The sequence below is a fragment of the Equus caballus genome, chromosome 20 (assembly GCF_041296265.1).
Source record: "Equus caballus isolate H_3958 breed thoroughbred chromosome 20, TB-T2T, whole genome shotgun sequence".
Lineage (NCBI taxonomy): Eukaryota > Metazoa > Chordata > Mammalia > Perissodactyla > Equidae > Equus > Equus caballus.
Genome location: NC_091703.1, coordinates 29,391,454 through 29,410,885, shown reverse-complemented (window position 1 = coordinate 29,410,885; position 19,432 = coordinate 29,391,454). Strand labels below are relative to the sequence as shown.

The following is a 19,432-nucleotide window of genomic DNA, read 5'->3' as shown; positions in this document are numbered from 1 at the left end:
TGACTTTTTGGGGTTTTATAGAGAGAAGTACAAAAAGAATAAAAACTAGACAAAACCATAAAACAAATTGGTACTCAGTATTAGCCCCATGGGCTGTACTACTTACTAGCTATGTGAATTTGGAATGCTACTTAATATCTCTGTGCCTGTCTCTTCATCTATAGAATGGGAATATGAATAACATAACATTTGCAAAACTCTTCGAACAGTGTCTTGTGCTATAAAAGTTATCATAAAGTGTGTCGGTGTGTGTGAGAGAGAGAGACGAGTCCAAAACTTATTCTCCTGTATCCAACTTCATCTCCTAGCCTGGGAGGAGGAGACCTGATATGGATCAATGATATATCACTTAGAATTGGGTTCAGCTGGGAGTACCAAAGGCCCTCCCTCTCCCCTAGTAGCAATGACTTAAGATAGAAGCTTATTGTCCTCACATGTAAATTTTGAAGGTAGGCAATTTCCAGGGCTCTATTCCATAAAGTCTTCAGGGAACCAGGTTCCTTCTAGCTTATTTCTCCATCACTTCCTGAGCAGGTACTGGTTGTACAGCCTCAGCCAGTCCTGCTCTAGACTTAGAGAGTCACTCACCCTTTCCCTTGGGCTCACTGTTTCTTCTCACCTGTGGAGTGGTATGGTGCTGAGGGCTATGGTGAGAGTGTGGGCCAGGCTCAGAGAGGTAATCTGCCCAAGGTCACATAGTTGGAATTCAAAGACTTTCTGGTGCCAGGACCCACATATAGTCCACTATTTATGTTGCTTCATAACATACTGTCTCTACCTTGTGCGTGGCTGATGCCAAGTTGCTCCTTAGAACTCTCACTGTGGACGTGATTTGGAGAGGGGCTTGGGGAGGGAGAGCGTGGAGGGACGCTGTGGCGGGCAGCCAGGCAACATCTCAGAACTGTGATCTAAGTGACAGCAATGGCAGAGCAGTGGAGAGACACAGAGAGTCAAGAGAGATTAGAGGTGGGTGGTGGAAGGATGGAATCACAGACGACATCCCTGGTACCTGGGTGGGTACTGATGTTACTCATTTAATATGGAACCCCAGAGAAGAGCAGGGTGGATTTAGAGAGGGGCAGATATTAAGTGCAACCTTTGATAAATGCCTAGTGGGGATGGCTGGAGGGCTCTAAATATCAGGATAAAAACGAAGGTGAAATAAGAGGTTATTCTGTAAATATTTCTTGTCCACATTTGCAATTACTATCTGTACCACTCACTTAAATCATTTAATCAAAACCTGCATTCTATTAATACTCTTGTAGGTAGATATTTATAGATACCAGACACTATCACTTGAAAGCAGAGACCAACTCCTCTTAGTCATGGATTTCACAAGGAATATCAGATCAATTGAAGGAAGCAGTGAACATATGAACATATTTTCTTTGAGCATCTGATTGTGGAGTAAGTGAATTTGTGACTCCATTACACAGGGCTTACACTTCCACCTCAGCACTCACATAACAGACACTCCTGTTGCAAGAATTCAAGCCTGACCACCTGGCTTCCAGCCAGGAATGGGACTGTAAATGTTAGATGTGAAAGGAATGCAAAGAGTTGTTGCGGCTGTGACCCACAGAAATGAGGTCAGGTCCATCTTCTCTTTACCCTCCAGACTAATTCACCAGTACTAGCCTTCAGCACTAAGCAGTCACAGTTCACATCGTTCACTTCTTTCAAGTATTCTCCCTTGGGTTATCTATCCTGGTGACTTTAGTCCTGGCCTTACTCATTTATCTCCTTAGTTGATTTCAACACAGGCTTTCTGTCAACTTAACTCTACTGCTATCCCCTCCTTTCTTCTCATGGTCATTCTATTGTTACTCGGATTTGTTTTATATTTCCTCAGTTTTCTTTACTCTTCTGGCTTCTGCTGCCGACTTCCACGGTCAGAGTAGGACACACCTTTCAATATTCAGAGGCACTGCTTCGCCCCCAGCTGTTCCTTCATGGCACTCTCCTCCTCCAACATCCCCGCCTGACCCTCCTCATCTACACACAGTCTGATCCAGATTTACACCAATGCTGAGGTCTTCAGCATCTTATTACCTATGTTATGTTTAGATCAGCCTTACCTCATGGGTTCTGTCTCAGTTTTCACCCAGGGATTCAGCGCCATTCTATGGTTACTATGACATTGCCTGCATTTTTAAAATGGCATGCTCCAGAGATAATTACCAAAAAAAAAAACAAAAACAAAAAAGAAAGAAGCAGAATTTCATTCTTTAAATGCACAAAATAATCAATTCAACAAATAAATGATTTCCCACGTCTAACACCAAAATTAGCCATAGTAAAAAGTAGCACCAGAGTTCAACACTTTTACAGATAATTTTTAACATTACTTGTTATAATAGTCTGTGAAACTCTATATAAATGTCTGATTTTTAAAAGTACTTAATTTCATTACATACGTCAGGTTTGCTTTGGGAGAGTACAAACTGAAGTGTAGCCGTGATTTTTCTGTCTTGTTATTGTCTGCATTGTGTCCGTTTTACCTGCCTTAATCTGACAGATTAGCATTGTGTTCCAAGTAGAAATGTGCAACGTATCTCCAAAAATCGAAGAGGTCTAGAGAGGCACCTGGGTTGCAGGCTCTGTGTAGCTGCCACGCATTATTCATGGCTACATCAATCATATAGCTCACCAAAATTGAGTACCATTTCTTGCTTCTTATTCTCACCTTATACTTGGAAATGATTTGATCCATTTTAGCTACACCTTCCCTGCATTCATCATACAATTTCACTATGGATGGCTGACTTATCTGAGGGCTCTCCTCATCATCAAGACAACTTATCTCATTGACTGGCTCTATGCCAACAGCGTTCGAGCACAGACTGATAATGCCATCACCATGCCAACGACACAGAATTATCTCATCATTTTCTTCCACTCGGAAATCAAAATACCCCTTCATCATTTTTTTCATATGTTCTGTATTCATAAGGGGACATTTTTCAGTCCTGTTCTCACGAATTGTTCCTGTTGCCCTTACCCCTTTCTTCTTCAAGGCTGACACCAATTTGACACTTGTAAAGAAGCTGTCAAAACACAGATGATAGGGGTACTGACCTCTCTCTAAAAGAACATCAGCAAAATTCATCACTAGATTTCCACCTAAACCAAGATCAAGATCCCTATCTGCCATCACAGTTGATTCTTCTTGATAGGGTTCAAACCAAACCACATAACCCTGTGTGGTTGTACCACACCAAATTTTATAGCCAATTCTAATAGGTTTCCCCTTCAAGAATTGGTCACTATCAAAGCATTCACACATTGTCTTATCAAAATAATAGTATTCTTCTAGAGGAGCATACAGGAGGAAGTTTTTATTCATTTGCTTTATGAGAGGCCTCAACTTTGTAAACTTATCTTTTTGGTCTAAGTGGCTATTATCTGCAAAATGCAGGCATGAGAAAATCAATTCAAATCTGTCCCTTCTAATTGCATCTCTAACCAGGTTCTGATCGGCATCAGAGATTTCCCAGTACATGCCCCTTCTGGGACGCCTCACAAACCCACTCAAAAGCAGGACACCAAACACACACCTCATTTCCTGAACTGTGACTTTCAAGTTGACATTTTTCTGAGAAGCATAATTATTGGTTTCATTGACAATCAAGTTGAATGTCTCATCATCAAAAAATAATTCAAAGAGCTCTACTGGGTTCAACTTTTCACTCTTGAGATTCAAAAGTCCAGAATCCAGTGCTGACCAGTTTGGAAAGTTGGGTTTAATGTCTCTTTTGGTCCAATTCTTCTCTGGGACACTGGATACCTTTAGCTTTTTTGGAGCAGGCTGGGTCTCAGGCTCATTGTCTTCTTCCACATCTGAGTCACCAGAAAATGCCAGGCCTTGGAGCAGTTCACTCACTCGAGCTTTGTCTTTTTTTCTCCCTTTTCGGGTAATGTCTCCTGCAGCATATTCCAAGGATGAGATGTGCATCCGGGCCCACAAGTCACCCGGGTGACGGTCCTTCAGGGTATTCAAATGTGCAACCGTCCTTTCAGTAGGGACGGGAGTACTACAAGGGACTTGGGATGTGCCATCTCTGGGAAAGGAAAAAGAACATATGCTATAAAAATCCTCAGTCTTATTTGCTACTATGTGAAAAATCCACTGAAACCTAAGTATTCTTTTGTGGGGATTACTTACTTCTTACTCCATGAGGAGAAGTGGCCAGACCTAACATTTCTGACCTCCCTCTACCTCTCACTCACTCATGCTTTAACTAATTGCTGAATCTTGGAGAAGGAACTGGGCTGTCCTCTTTAGGGGCAAGTGGCAGGCGTTCCACGCTCCTGTTTGCCCCAGGTTGTATTGGGCAGGCCCACGCAGTGGGAGCTCTGCTACACTCCTCCTCTGCCACTCTGCCTGTTTAGCTCTGCCTCTGAGCTGCTTTATCAGTCCAGCTTCTGTCAAGAATAATGCTGAGGTTCCCAGAACCATCCGTCTTACTCCTGTGTCTCTCTCAATTGGTTCTGAACTTGGACACGGAAGGGGGTTATGATTTACTAGCCCCAATCACCTCTCACAGAATTCCTGAACATGAAAGGATTTAGCATCTTCTAGTTGTACATTCTTATCTAGTGGACACACCGCTCTGGGGAGAAACAAACTTACTGCTTTTGATCTGATTTTTATGGGGTTTACAAGGAAGAAGCTAAAGTTACTAAAATGAAAAGTATTATTTTACACAAACTTCTTTTTTAATTGTAGAAATTTGCATTCCATTTACTAATGTCCTATTGGCAAATAGTCTAGTTTTAGATGACACGGGGAAAAAGCAGTGAAGAGTATGTTTTCATATAATTTACACTACGTATATTTATTTACTTAAAGCATTTATCAACGTGGGTGTCTTCCATATCCACCCGTAGGACCCATTCAACACATCCATCTTAGAGTTCCCTGACATCCTCCACTTCAGGGACCCTCCCTGAGTCCCATCAATATCTGAATCTTTCCACTGCTGAAATCTAAACTCCAAGAGCTCACTCCCTCTCCCCAGTGTCTTTTCTCTCCAGCCTCCTCACGCCGTTGTCCCATGATGCCTGTTGTTCCGTCTCACTCTGACTCCTCCATTCCCTCCTGTTTCCGCCTCCCTTCCTATTCAGTCTAGACTCCATGATCCATCACCTTAGCCCCTCTCTTGCCAGACAGTCCATCACCCCACCGCAGTGTCCTTCTGTAGCACTGGACCAGCAAAACTTCAGCACTGGATCAAACCCATTATTGCTCTTCTCTGTTCCTCACTCAGGAGTGAGCAGTGCCAGAGGTAGACTGACTCTGCTAAAAATGAAAGGTTCCAAATTCAGCTAGTTACTCAATACTGCCCAGAAATCCTTCTCATTTCCTCTCGTCCCTTTTTTCCCAGTTCCCCATACCAAGTATTTCAAATCATCATCACTCTTCCCAAATCTTCAGCCCAGTTCTTGGTATCTCCAAATATCACCTTTTTTCCTACTTCAAAGAGGACCGAGAACTTTTCAAGCAGAAACTCGCTCTTTGAAACAGTCTCCTTCCCTGGCTCCTGTGACTCCTCTCTTCTAATTCTCTAATCCTCTCTAGGCATTTGCATATTCTATTTCTCTGCCTCTCTCCTTTCTATCTCCTCTTTATCTAGCAAATTGCTGCTTACTCACTAAGTCTTGTTTCAGATGTCCTCTCTTCCAGGATGCCTTCTCTAATATTCCAAACTTCAATTGGGTGCCTCTCCTGCACACTCTGTCACAGCTACAGGGCACTTCATTACATTGCATGGTAGTTTCGGGTTTCCCCAACTGCTATACCCCCACGTGACTTATTGAGGGTAGGGTGTCTGTGTAATATATGACTCTCTATAGGAGTGATGAAATGCTTGCTGAATGAGTGGAAAAAAGGAAGAATAATATGAAATGAAACGAAAGTTGGAAACTTCTAAAGGTATGCCTGGAAAACATAATCAACACAACTATCTCTTGGCCTTTCTTCTCTTATCAGTTCATCATTTGATTCCCCAAACCCAATTCTTGGTCCTTAATTCTGTCTAGTTCATTTTAGCCTGTGACATCCTGAGAAAGTTTCAAATTCCTAATAATCTGCTCCATGACAGTGGCAGGCCATTACTTTTCTGCCAACATTGCTTGCCTTCTTCCTTTTAAGTAGTCAGAAACCCGATTCTGTTTGTGGCAGTGATGTGTCCAGATCCAGGCCATGAGTTGGTCTAAGCCAGTGACGATAATTCCATTCCCCTTTTCTAGAAACTCTATGCTCTAGCCTCTCTTGCAGCCAGAGATGGTCATGTGACTCAGTTTCAGCCAGTGAGAAATAAGGGGAAGACTGTTGGGACTTCTGGGAAGGCATCTGCTTTCTTGATAAGAGGAACAGATAAGGGTAGAGGTGCCTTCTACCTGCTTTCTGCTTTAAACAGCACAGTACTTGGAGCTGCAGGAGCCATCTTGTGGTCATAGGTCGATAAACCAACACACTCAGGATGGTGAAACAAGAGTTACTAAGAGCCTGGACCCTTGAATACGAAAAACGAATAATGCCAAATGTTGTAGGAGATGTAGAGATAAATGAACCCTCATCTGCTGATCTGGGAGTGTAGATGGTGCATTCTTTCTAGAAGTCAATTTAGCAGTACCAAATTAAATTTAGTAAAAACACATCCTATGGCTCAGCAATTCTGTTCCTCGGTATTTATCCCAAAGAAATTCTCACAGGAAGCATGTTTGAGGATGTTCACTGTAGCACTGTTTTTACTGGTGGGGAGTTGGAGGCCATCTGGGTGACCATCTCTGGGGGAGCTGATAGGCAAACCATGATAGATGCACACTACAAAAGACTATGCAGCAGTGATAAGTAAAGGAATCAACGTACACACGGAAATACAGTCAGGTCTTAAAATGTTAATACTAAGTGATAAAACAAGAACCAGAACAGTATGATTGATAATGCTATTTAAATAATTTAAAACACATGCACATAAAACCAAAGTGCATATTTTACACGAACACATATCAATAATGGATATGCATTAAGCCCAATATGGTGAGAGAAGTAAACAGAGTAATGGCAAGAAGAGGTAAGGAAATGAGTGTGTGTGTGTCTGTGTGTACGTGTGTGTGGCTGGGCAGAGGAGTAAAGGCACAGTGAGTCCTGGTTTCAGTTACCTGAGGCTAAATGTACCCAACAGGCACAACGGCAGGTTCCCACTCTGCAGTTATAACTCTAAGTAAGCTAAGGCACAGAACATTGTTTCTCTTCCTTTAGTGGAGCTGGGCTCAGACCTCATGAGCTTTAGGAAAAATTTCACTGCTCTTCTTAAGCTTCAAAGCATTTCTGTTTTAACTGAGATTTAGCTCCCTGTTTCCCTAAGATGAACCGGTGTCAATAAGGAGAATCCCCACCCCCCGCCCTGCTCTCCAGCCTAATCATCCTACACTGTTTCCTTCCTGCTCTTTTCTCAAGTCTCTCAGGAGTTCATGGCCTCACCAGAAGCCAACCCTCTGCTTGTGATGTGGTCCCTCCCTTTCTGCTTTAGGAGTGTCTATGCTACACATTCATTCACTCCCACAACCAACATTTATTAATCATCTACTATTGTCTTTTATTTCTCCTTGTTTATCAGCTACTTTCCTTTTGATTCTTGGTCATGACTATTTTTATGGAGATTAAAAATATCCTACTTGTCCTCCCTAAGTCCTCTTCCAGCTCTGACATTGCTTTCTTAACCATCATGGCAGCCTTACCTGCAGGCTTCATGCTCTTGTCTAACTTCTCTGCCTTCTCTATCTTCTTCTGCCTTTTCTGGCTTCTCTGTCTATAGCTCCACCAAATCATAAGGGAGCCTGGGGTGGAGTGAGCAGGCAGCATAGACTGAGTCAGAACAGGATTCTGGGAGGCAACAGTGCACCAACTGAAGGTTTTGCATAATGACTGTATATTGACAGGTCACCTTCTTGGCATGGGCCCTCCTATGATCACAGAAGTGAGAGTGGCACTATTCCTGTATTATTCCTGGGAAGCAGACTTTTGACAACTGGTTTCTCTGGTTCCATTCCAATTTCTTCTTCTTCTTTTTTTTTTTTTTAAAGACTTTATTTTTTCCCTTTTTCTTCCCAAAGCCCCCCAGTACATAGTTGTATATTCTTCGTTGTGGGTCCTTCTAGTTGTGGCATGTGGGACGCTGCCTCAGCGTGGTTTGATGAGCAGTGCCATGTCCGCCCAGGATTCGAACCAATGAAACACTGGGCCGCCTGCAGCGGAGTGCGCGAACTTAACCACTCGGCCACGGGGCCAGCCCCTTCTTCTTTTATTTTAAAGATTGGCACCCGAGCTAAAATCTGTTGCCAATCTTTCTTTCTTCTCCTCTTCTTCCCAAAGCCCCCAGTAAGTAGCTGTAGTACATATTCTAGCTGTAGGACCTTCCGGCTCCGATGCTGCCTCAGCATGGCTTGATGAACAGTGCTAGGTCTGTGCCCAGGATCCGAACTGGCGAAACCCCAGGCCGCCAAAGTGGAGCATGCAAACTTAACCACTCTGCCGTGGGGCCGCCCCCCCAATTTCTTCTTACGTCTGCAGGATTTGTTCCCCTGAGAACCATGGAGACTCACCTATTGGGTATTCCTGAGGCCTCAGCACCTTGTTCCATTTCTTCAGAAGTTTCTTGCTTTGCGCTGAACAATCCATCTTCAGTTACAACTTCTTCAGCTAAAATAATAAATTAGTAATTTAAATGTCATCTGTTGCCTGAATTTCGGAAAAACAATCTTCAGGGTTGGGAATAGAATGTTCCAAATTAAAACAAACAAACACAAATCAACAGGTGTCCCAGGAGTGCAATCAAACACAATGTGGCACAGTACGGGAAGATAATGAGAAAGGTCAGTTAGCTGGGGGAGGATCTAACAGGGCAAAGCACGTTGAAAGAAAATTACACATGGACAGGAGTGTTCTCAGAGAGTGGAGAGCTTCCTCTCAGGTAAACAAGGGATCGGGCAGAGGAGTTTGAGGGGCTTCCGGGTATAAAAGAATGCCTGAAAATGACAAATTATATGGGACCCTTCACAGGGAAGAAAAACGGGAGCAGAGAAGGAGTTGTTGAGGGAATTACGGAATACAGCGGGATGATCAGAGAACAATCAATAAGCTGAGTGATTAACAAGAGAAGAAGATAATGTGACTGGGAGAGATGCAAAATGACAGGGGCTGAGGAAGTGCAGAGGCATAGGCCAGAAGAAGGGGAAGGGAGGGTGAAGCTGACGGAAATTTCAGGGTTAATGATGGGAAAAGGAGAGCACAGACAGGGGACCAGCCAGAGGCCTGTCCTTACTCATCAGACTGAGGTTTGTAATCTTCTCCTGAGCGAAGTTCCCACAGAGGTTCCTCTGAGCCAGACTCAGATGTGGCCGCTCCTCTGGGACAAGGGCCTGGGTTTCTTCCTCCTCAGTCTTTACTGATACCTAAAACAGCAAAAAATGGCCTCTTAGTCTTTGCTGTGGTAAGGGGTAACTGGTAAGGGGCCCAGTTGTGAAGGGTATTGAATACCACACTGGTATTCACTGGTAGACCAGTGGTACCAACCCCGCAGCAGGGCCACGCTCTCTGAAGGCCTAGGGGAGGACTGTCCTTGCCTCCTCCTAGCTTCTGATGGTTGTCAGCAATCCTTAGCGTTCCGTGGAGTGGAGATGCATCACTCCAACCTCTGCCTTGGAAATCACACGGCATTCTTCCTGTGTGTCTCTCTGTCTTTACATAACCTTCTTAAAAGGACATGATCACTGGATTTAGGGCCCACCCTAATCCAGTGCGACCTCATCTTAACTTGATTACTTCTACAGAGAATTTATTCCCAAATCAGATCACATTCATAGGTACCTGGGGTTAGGACTTCAACATATCTTCGTGGGCGGGGGGGGGGGGGGGCACACAATTCAACCCACAACATCATCTTAGCCCTACGTTAGTTAAGGTCATTTCCCTCTTTCTCTGTCCGGTCTTTTATTATTTAACTCCACACTAGTTTTCATTCTGCTGTCTACCCACACCTCTGCTCTTTCATTTTCCCAGATTTCTGATCATCTTATTCTTCCACAATTCAAACTTACTGATTATACATCAGTACAAACATTTAAATTATTTTGTTATTTCTTCTGGTGCAATCATGTCCAAACATTTCCATTTTGAAATACGTACTACTCTTTTAATAAATTAATTTTTCTTTGTTTCTCCATTATATTACATTTTAGACAATTATATTGATTTAAAAAATCTGTACAGATAAGTTTTATTTTCTATATATTTCTTTTCAGGGAGGTAGAACATTTGTCATGAACAGGGGGCACTGGGTCTGCTAGGATTAAGAACCAATTAGAAGCCACAGAAAAGGACTGAGAGTGGAGAGGACTCCACGAAGACACTGTCTTGAGAAAACAGATTTAGCCGCTGCAGACTTAAATGGGAGACAATTTTTTTAAAGCTATATGACTAAGAAAATGATTGAACCACTGGGACAATGAGGAAAAAACAGGAGTCCATTTTGCGAAGATGTGAAGATGTGATGTCTTGGATACACAGAATTTCCGTTATCATCACCAAATATTAACTGGATATGTGCAAAATTTCCACGGAGAATATAAGAGTGTGAGGGAGACTTCTGGTTCTCGGGCTGGGGAGAGAAACTAGAGACCTCCCCAAAGATGAACATCAGTGACTAAGCATCAACGAGTGGAGGCACTTTCTGAAAACAGGAGCTTCACTCTGCCCCTCACTCCCATACCCTGAGATGTGGACGTGCCCCCTAAACACGGCACGGAAGGAGGCAATAGTGGTGATCAACACGAGCTCCTTGGATGAGCCATACATGGTCTGTGATATTCTGAGACACGGTGAAGACAGACGGACTGTGCCATCTGCAAGGCTCCCAGGGGTGAGGAGTGTGAGCCAAGAGAAGGGCAGGGAATAGGTGGCCAGGGAGAAGGACGGCAGCTACGAAGCCCCCATAAGCCTGGGCACCCTGCTCACCTGGGACCTGGCTAAGTGGATCTCAGGTACAGCTGCCTTGTCTCTGGGATTTTCTTCCTGGAGTGGGGCTGGTCCCTGGGGAGCAGGCCCTGTGAACGGATGAGACCAGAGTCCTGAGTGAGACATGACAGCCTGAAGGAGTGCCCTTTGTGGGGGCCCAGCCCCTAAATCTTCAAATGCTTGTTAAAAATCCAAGAACTAAGTCTAACATAGAGCATCACACCTGTTTTCATTCTCTTAGGAATTCTACAATTCTAAAACTTAGGGTCCCCCTCCCACAAAATTCAGTGGTTGCTCTACAGTGATGCACCTTCACATGCACAAAGAGAAACTAAAATCATAGATGAAAATAAAGAGAGGAAAGGAATAAGTTGGTGGTAAAGGAAAGACTAAGCAGAGAACACAGATGAAAGAAAAGAAATGCGGAACAGAAAGACAAGACAAAGAGGAAACAGAAAAGCAGAAAAGATGAAAGAGAGGAAATAAAATATAAAAAAAATTTTAAAAGTTGATAAAAGGGGAGGCTATATGTTGGAGCAGGGGGTATATGGGAAATCTGTGCAGCTTCCTTTCGATTTTGCTGTGAACCTAAAATTGCTTTAAAAAAATAAAGTCACACATACACACATAAATAGAAGAGATGTTAGCTATGAGCTGGAAGAACGTTTTGAGAATCTGCCTCGTTAGAAGTGGCTGATCCCAAAGGAACCACCAATAATTGAAACAGTGACCATGAGTGCATAGTGCCAGGCACTGCACTGTGACTTAAAAAGATTAGTTTCTATGCTCACAATAATCCTAAGAGTCCAAATTATCATCTCTATTTCTCCTAGGCAGAATCAGAGAGATCAGAGGTAAGCGCAAAGCATGCAGAAGCCAAATATATTTGTTGACTGACTAAGTGAATGACCTGTTAAATAATTTGCTCCAGGTCACATGGTTGGCAGGTGACAGAGCTGGGATTCAAACCTCTAGAAGTCCTCCCTCTTTGCTATAACTTTTCTTTCTGGATTCTCTTCCTCCTGTCTTAGAGCTTGGGGAGGTAATTCCTCAGTTGCAGGATGCTAGGAATAGGGGGATGACATGTACCGCAAAGTGGCTCTTCCATGCCCCCACTTCACACCACCTTTAGGCCATGATGCTCCCTGGTTTTCACCGTGAAGGACAATCCTGAGATCTGGGCTGCAGTAGGGACCACACCACAAAGGCAGGCATGTTCCCACAGGCTCAGCTCTGGCCTATTCAGTTTGGAAAGTAAAGAATTTCAGTTTCAGTAGAAGCTGAGAGCCGAGGCCCAAGCCTACTGGCCTCTGGCAGAGCATTGGCCTGCTCTTGAGATACAGAGAATGAAGGCAGGGATCACACCAGTCAGACGCCAAAATATCGTATCACAAAGTGAAACACTCATGCCACCATCTTCTCCTAAAATTGCTCTAATGCCCAACGACCTAAAATTCAAGACATAAAAAATAGCATTCCTTGGATAATGGAAAGGGCAATTTCACAAACCACTTTGAGCTAAGGGGCACCAGGAATACTACAAAATCAGAGCAAGAACTTACATGTCTGATGAGGCTCTGTGGTCAGACATGTTTCATTTGTTAATTTCTGTATTTAAGGTTGAGGAAAAGAGCTGTGTCTTCAGAAATTCTCAGAGGAGCCAGAGTTCCCTCTTTTAACTGTCTGACCAGAGTTTGGAGGGTAGGGGAGGGAAAGATGGGACTTTCTGGAAGAGATAGCTCTGAAATATCTGACTACCAGGAGAGAGTTGCCTGACAATGAGGCCACAGACAGAGCTGACAGGCAGAGAACATGACATGAGCAGGAAAAGAATTAAAGGCCAGAAAGCAGTCATATGTGACACCTGAAGGAAGGAGGAGAAGACTCAGCAGGTGCCATAACAGTCACCAGCATCAAACATTAACTGAGCATCAACTATACGTACAACAAGGTACTTGGCACAAAGCAGAGAGGTACAAGTTAGGGTTTTTGTTCTCAAGGGGTCTACAGATTGGCCGGGGAAATAGAAGGCAGTCATAAAGTGGATTTGATGTCAAAAGAACTGGGTTACAGTTCCAGTTGTGTGACTGTGGGCCTGTCACAGTTTTGCTAAGCCTCCAATTCCTTATCTATACCATGGGGAGAACACAGCCCACTTTACAGGGTTAATGAAGATGAATGAGATAATGAACACAAAGGCCCTCTGTAAACCGCAAGACCCCACACGAGGTAATGTATTATTATTTTTCAAGATAGGCAACAATACAAGGAGCCAAAATTACTGAATGAAGAGCACAAGTGATAATTCCAACCCAAAATACAACACAGAACATAGCACCACTTTTCTTTGCTCCAGGCACAGTGGGTCACTGTAGAATCTTTTTGTTGCTGTTGTTTCATATCTAGAGGGAATAAAGCTTGCTAGCTAGCAAGACAGCTTCGCACCCGATTCACTTTTCCTACCTGACCTCCATGAAATGCATAGATGCCAAACCCAACAGCTTAACAAGCACGGTGTAAAGCAGCTCTGCATAACTATAATAGTAAGGTCCTTCTTAACTATTAACTATTGAGGGTGTTGGACAATAAGATCTTAGAATTCTAACATTTTACAATTTCAAATGTTTTAAAAAGCTTGCTTAGGTACAGGGTTAAACAAAAACAAAACTTGAGGATACAGATAAACAAACTTTTACTAAGAAGACCATGCACCTGTCAGTGGCCTGCTCCCAGCATCCTCACTAAACTCAGTTCTGGCACTCACCACTCACTTCTTGGGGGTTCTCTTGGGGGAGCTCTGGAGGTTCACACTTCAGGGTGGTTACCCCAGGCAGGAACTGGACGCTCTGATACTCCAAAGAAGCTCCTTGATATTCTGTCACCAGTAGGTGCATGTCCCGTCCCTGAGTGTAGACAGGGGCCTGAGGACAAAAGATTCACCTTGAAAAGGCATCCTGGTAGGAACTGGACTAAACAGCAGTTAGGGACATCCTCAAGGGAACACTGGACAAGCCCCATTCGACCCTTTAAAGAAGCAGTGGGTAAGACAAAGTAGCAAGACAGAGACATTCACTCATTCAGCAAATATGGACCGCAGGCCTACTGAGAGCCAGGCTCTGTTTTACATGCTGGGAACACAGTGGCAAAGAAGAGGGACAAGGCAAGCAAAGCATCTCTGCCCAGAAAAACAAAAGAAAAAACCCAGATGGATGCTGAAACTAGTGGGTGGAAATTTAATAAGAAATAGGATATGTACATTGTCTGAAAATGTCTCCCACAGATTAATTACTACAAGGGAGAAAACGGTAACTGTGTAGTGGAGAAATCTGACAGATACCACCTTAACTTCATCAGTAATGGGACAACCCATGACCGTGTGCCTCCTGATACAAGGCACTGAGAAGAACACAACATTATACGTGTGGTATTATAGCCAAAATGCACAACATTGATTTATCATGAGAAAATATAAGACAAACCCAAATTGAGGGGCATTCTATATAATAACTGGCCTGTACTCTTTAAAAATATCGATGTCATGACAGACAAAGGAATACTGAACTGTCCCACATTCAGGGAGACTAAGAGACACAGCAACTAAATGCAACATGTGATGCTGGATTGTATCCTGAATCGGGGGAAAATCGCCATGAAGAACACTGCTGGGATAATATGGTAAAATTTGAACCAGAATTACTTTTTGGAGGATAGTATCATAAGAATTTTAATTTCGCCAAACTTGATAACTATATTCTGGTTACACAAGAGAATGTCCTTGTTCTTCAGAAATACACACTGATGTGCTTAGAGGTAAAGGGGCATGATATGCACACTAACTCCCAAATAGTTCAAGAAAAAAATGTGTGTGTGTGTGGGTATGCACACACGTGCATATACGTTTGCACACATAGAGAGAAAGCAAGAGGGGGAGCGCTCACTCACACAAGAGTGGGACACAGCATGAAACAAATGTGAACAACTAGTGAATTTGGGTGAAGCGTATACAGTTCTCTGTACTATTCTCCCAATACTAAATAATTATAGACTATTTCAAAATAAAAAGTTAAAAATTAACAGACAAATGTTGTCCATTTCTTCTCCCACACCACCTCACACATTCTCTTCCTACCTGCTCTCCTGTGTCTCCTGCGTCTGTCTCTAGATTCTCCAGCGCTGTCACCACCTCCTCCCCATTCTCCAGAGGACATGCCTGCACACAGGCCTGGAGATCCTCGGGCAGGATGGTCAGGAACTGCTCCAACACCAGCAGCTCCAGGATCTGCTCCTTGGTGCGTGTTTCCGGCCTCAGCCACTGATGGCAAAGTTCTCGGAGCTGGGCCAGAGCCTCCCGGGGCCCGGTTACCTCCTGGTAGCAGAGCTGCCGGAAGCGCAGGCGGCAAAGCTCCTGAGTGTGGGAGCTACGTTCCCTTGAGCTGGACATCTGCTCCCATGTGGCATCTTCCTCCTTCATTGTCACAAAGCTGTCTCCATTTTTAGGAGCAGGGCCCGGGAAAGCTTCATCCATCTTGGGCTTAAAAGCTACGAAAAGGTTCACTTAGCTAGTGTCTATGCTTCAGAAACACTTTTCAGAATGTACATCTGAGGTCTAAGCATTGATCAGTAACTTTAAAATTACAAGAGCTTCAAGCTTTATGTAACATATTTATAATTTTGTCCCCAGTGTAAGTCATGCTCAAAATCTGAGTCTGCTTGCCTATATTATCAGTGAAATTAGCCAGAAGTATACCTTGAACCCTAAAGAGGTTGAGCCAGAGGTAAGAGATGTAAGGTGAGGGAAATGAGGGAAGAAGGGTCAACAACAAGAATGCTTGAGCAGCTTAAACTTTAGCTGGGAAGAAGGGACAATTTTACTCATGCAGGAGCCAGATGGCTGCCTTCATGGACAGATTAATACACTCTCATCTCAAAGGTCATCTATCTCTGGGTATTTCTTACAGAATATTCCACCTTAAACGTAGGTGAGATAGACTATTTCCAAAGTCTCGCACCCCCTAAAACCTTTTGTGATGACATTTTGCCCCTCTTCTCCTCAAGAAGTGGAGTCTATTTTTCCTTCCCTTGAATCTGTGCTGGCCGATGACTTGCTCTGACCAATAGAATATGGCAGAAATGACACTGTAAGAGGAAGTGCTCTTGTGCCTCTTGGCACACTACCACAGGACTGCCATGCTGTGAGGAAGCCCAAGCTAGCCATGCAGAAACCAAGGTACCCCAGAGAAAGCCCACATGGGCCTTGTCCCCAGCTGATTCACCAGCTGAAAGCAACCAAATGAGTAACCCCAGCATTGCCCATCAACCCACAGAATCATGAGAAATAATAAGCTGAGGTTGTTTTAAGCCACTAAGTTTGGGGTTTTAATTAACTTATATTTTTATGTAACCATACATAACTGAAACAGTAGACATCCTTTAGGTTCTTTTCCCTTTCTCTCCTCACTTTCTCCTTCTGTGATCTCTTTAATCACAATTTCAATATATCTTTATTCCAAGAACACTAAAATCTCTGGCTCTGACTTGCTTTTCACATTCCAGACTGACATCTTAAAATGCCAGCAGGATGCCTTCAGTTTTGGTCCTCTCCTGCACCATAGTTTCAACACATCTCAAACTGAAATCAGAGTCCCCTCAAAGCTGCACTCACTCTAGATTTCTCCATCTCTACTGGCATCACCACCGTCTTCCATGCATTCAGGCTTAAAACCAGTCCCTACATATAATCACTCAAGCCAGTCAATTCTTCTTCCAAAATGCCTCTTGCAGCCATTCCTTCCATTTTATTCCCTTATTACCATTTACATTCACTATTGCAATAATATTCTGTGTGGTATTCCTGCCCCACCACACACTCTATCATCACGGGATTGATATTTCCTAAAGCACAATTTGGACCATATTCAACACATCTCCCCTCCCCCCAAAAAAGTGGGTTTCAATTGCTTAATGAACTAAATTCAAACTCCCCAGAATCTGATCTTTACTGAGTTTTACTGGCTTTTTTGTCACTCGATAAACATTTACTGAGCACATCATTACTTTCCAGGCATAACGCTAAGCCAGAAATAAAAGACAGTCCCTACCTCCAAGAAAGCCATGGTCGTCCCAAATTCCTCATGTCACTGCCATGCTGACCACTCAAATCTTTTCCACCCACCTTGTACTTTATGGCCAGGATCGCCCTTCTAACAGGGTAAATTCCCAAGGCCAAGCGCAAACGCCACACCCAAACCTAATGAACAAACGGAGAAAACGCTTCTGTCCTCTAAACCACTCAGGTGGAGGCGGGGTGTTCCCAAGGAAAAGCGAGGCCACACCTGCCTCAGCCACCGCCCTCCCTCTCCGTCTCTATTACAGACCACACCCCCGATCGCCACCATCCCTGCTCCCTGAGGACAGGGGTTTATCTTTGCATAACCTCAGCGAGCCCGGCACGTACCTGGTATTCAACAGATACTGGTGGACTTCTGGATGACCGCACGGAGATGTACACGAGATGCCAGTAGCCAAGACACTGTGGCGGGCCCAGAAGGTATCTTACCGAGATGGCACTCAGCACCTAGCGCTCGGCATACAGTGGGCACTCAGTAAGTGCGTGTCTAATTGCTGGTTAATGGACCAAAAGTTCAAGGAACGTGCACAACAAAGACGTGGCCGACCTCCTGAAAGGCTCGCACGCGAGCGCGGAGGCCGGGCTCTCCACAGTCGGGAGGCGCCCGCCAGCCTCCGCAGAGCCCGGGGCGCGGCGCCGCACGGGGCCACCGGACTCGCCCGCGCTCCCCGCAGCCGGGGCTGGCGGAGGGAGGGGGCGGGGGCCGAGGGCTTCTCCTCCCGCCCGCAGCCGAGTCCCGGCGTCCGGCCGTGCCGTGCCTCTCTAGGAACGCGGCCGCGCGTCTCTCTGGTGCCCCGGGCGGACCCCTGCCGCCACCCCGCCTGACTCAGGACTCTCAGCCGCCAGACCCCAGGCCCATCCGGACGACCCAAGCACGCCCTTCAACTATGGAAGTCATTTCAATTAAAAAACACCAAGACGGTAAAGGCAAAACTGAGACTCTGTCTTTCGGGTCCTCACATGCTGCTGGGGGAGACCGATGAATAATTACAATACAGCAAGCAGCACAAATTAATTTTCAAAATTTAAATATAGATTATATATGCACAATAAAAACTCAAATTGCATGGAGACCATAAAATGAAAAGTGTCCCACTCTCCAGGTTTAACCATTGTTAATATTTTGTGTATATCTTCCCGGGACACTACCAGCCAAATAGTAGCACTCAATAACCATTTGTTTAGGGAATAAATATGCATCTATATATCTTAAAACACTTATGGGATCACAATATAATTTTGCACCTTAGCTTTTTCAGTTAGGATAGCTTGGATAGCTTTCCATACCAGTTTATTTTTTTAAAGGCTAAATAGTATTCCATTGTATGGGAATACCATAATTTACTTAATTATCCCTATTGCTATTTTTTTTTCTTTGTAAGTAATGCTACAGAGAACACCGTGGAATACCTTTACATGCTTTTATATTTCTGGGGTAAATACTACACGTTGGAATTGACTTGTCAAAGGACATGTGCATTTAAAATTTTGATATACAGCTCTCCTATTAATTTTTAAGGGTACTGCTGTTGAGTAAAAGGAGAATTTAATAGAAAAATTCAGCGAAGATGAACATCGCTGTTCACAAAATCAGAATTATAAACGACCAATTAACACGTGAAAAGATGTTCAACTTTGATAGTAAAAATATTCTTTAAAAAACGCTTTAAAAAGCAGACCCATTTTGTATACACCAGGTTGTCAAATACTCAAAAGACTAATTCCCAGGGTTGATGGGTGTGGACAAATGGGCATTTTCACAGACTGCTAACAGGATGTACAGGTTAGTATAAGCTTTCTGGAGGGCATCTGGCAAATGCATTGACAGCCTTAGAAAAACATGCCTACCCCTTTGTCTCATCGATTCTGGTTACAGGAATTAAATGAAGGAAAATACTTCTACAAGTGAGCAAAGTTGTTTGTACAAGGATGTTCACTGAAATATTGTTCATGGTGACAGAAGTCTAGATCACCTAAATGACTAACAATGGGGACATATACCACAGATAATATTGTGAACTCATATTGGAAATTACCGTCCATGAAGACTTTTAATGATCTGGGTGTCTTAATCAGGAATTTTTTTATTTGTTGGCAAGGTTCAGGAACCTGTCAAATTAACTTAAAAGAGACCTTTATTGGAAGGAAACAAGGGTATACCATGGACTCGCAAGACCAGCGTGTAGATGGACTGCAGAAGCTGAGGGCTGAGGTTACTTCTCAGTCTGGCCTTCGTGGGATCCCAGCTTCAGGAGATGGCTTTATTGTTTTGTTTCTTGCTG

General features: G+C 43.8%; 1 protein-coding gene across 2 annotated transcripts; it reads right to left on the bottom strand.

Annotated features, from left to right (window-relative positions):
• Positions 1-2,206: 2,206 nt before the first annotated feature.
• Positions 2,207-17,914, bottom strand: PGBD1 (piggyBac transposable element derived 1). Of its 2 annotated transcripts, none has more exons than XM_005603640.4 (7): positions 17,478-17,914; positions 15,153-15,562; positions 13,788-13,944; positions 11,024-11,112; positions 9,333-9,462; positions 8,614-8,710; positions 2,207-4,064 (listed from the first exon to the last, which is right to left on the bottom strand). In XM_005603640.4, the coding sequence occupies exons 2-7, from the start codon at positions 15,546-15,548 to the stop codon at positions 2,510-2,512; spliced, it is 2,424 nt and encodes an 807-aa protein (XP_005603697.1). In that variant the 5' UTR covers positions 15,549-15,562; positions 17,478-17,914; the 3' UTR covers positions 2,207-2,509. The 2 variants fall into 2 exon arrangements, with proteins under 2 accessions (XP_005603697.1, XP_023479879.1); XM_023624111.2 differs by lacking the exon at positions 17,478-17,914 and adding an exon at positions 17,122-17,304.
• Between the last annotated feature and the right edge of the window lie 1,518 nt (positions 17,915-19,432).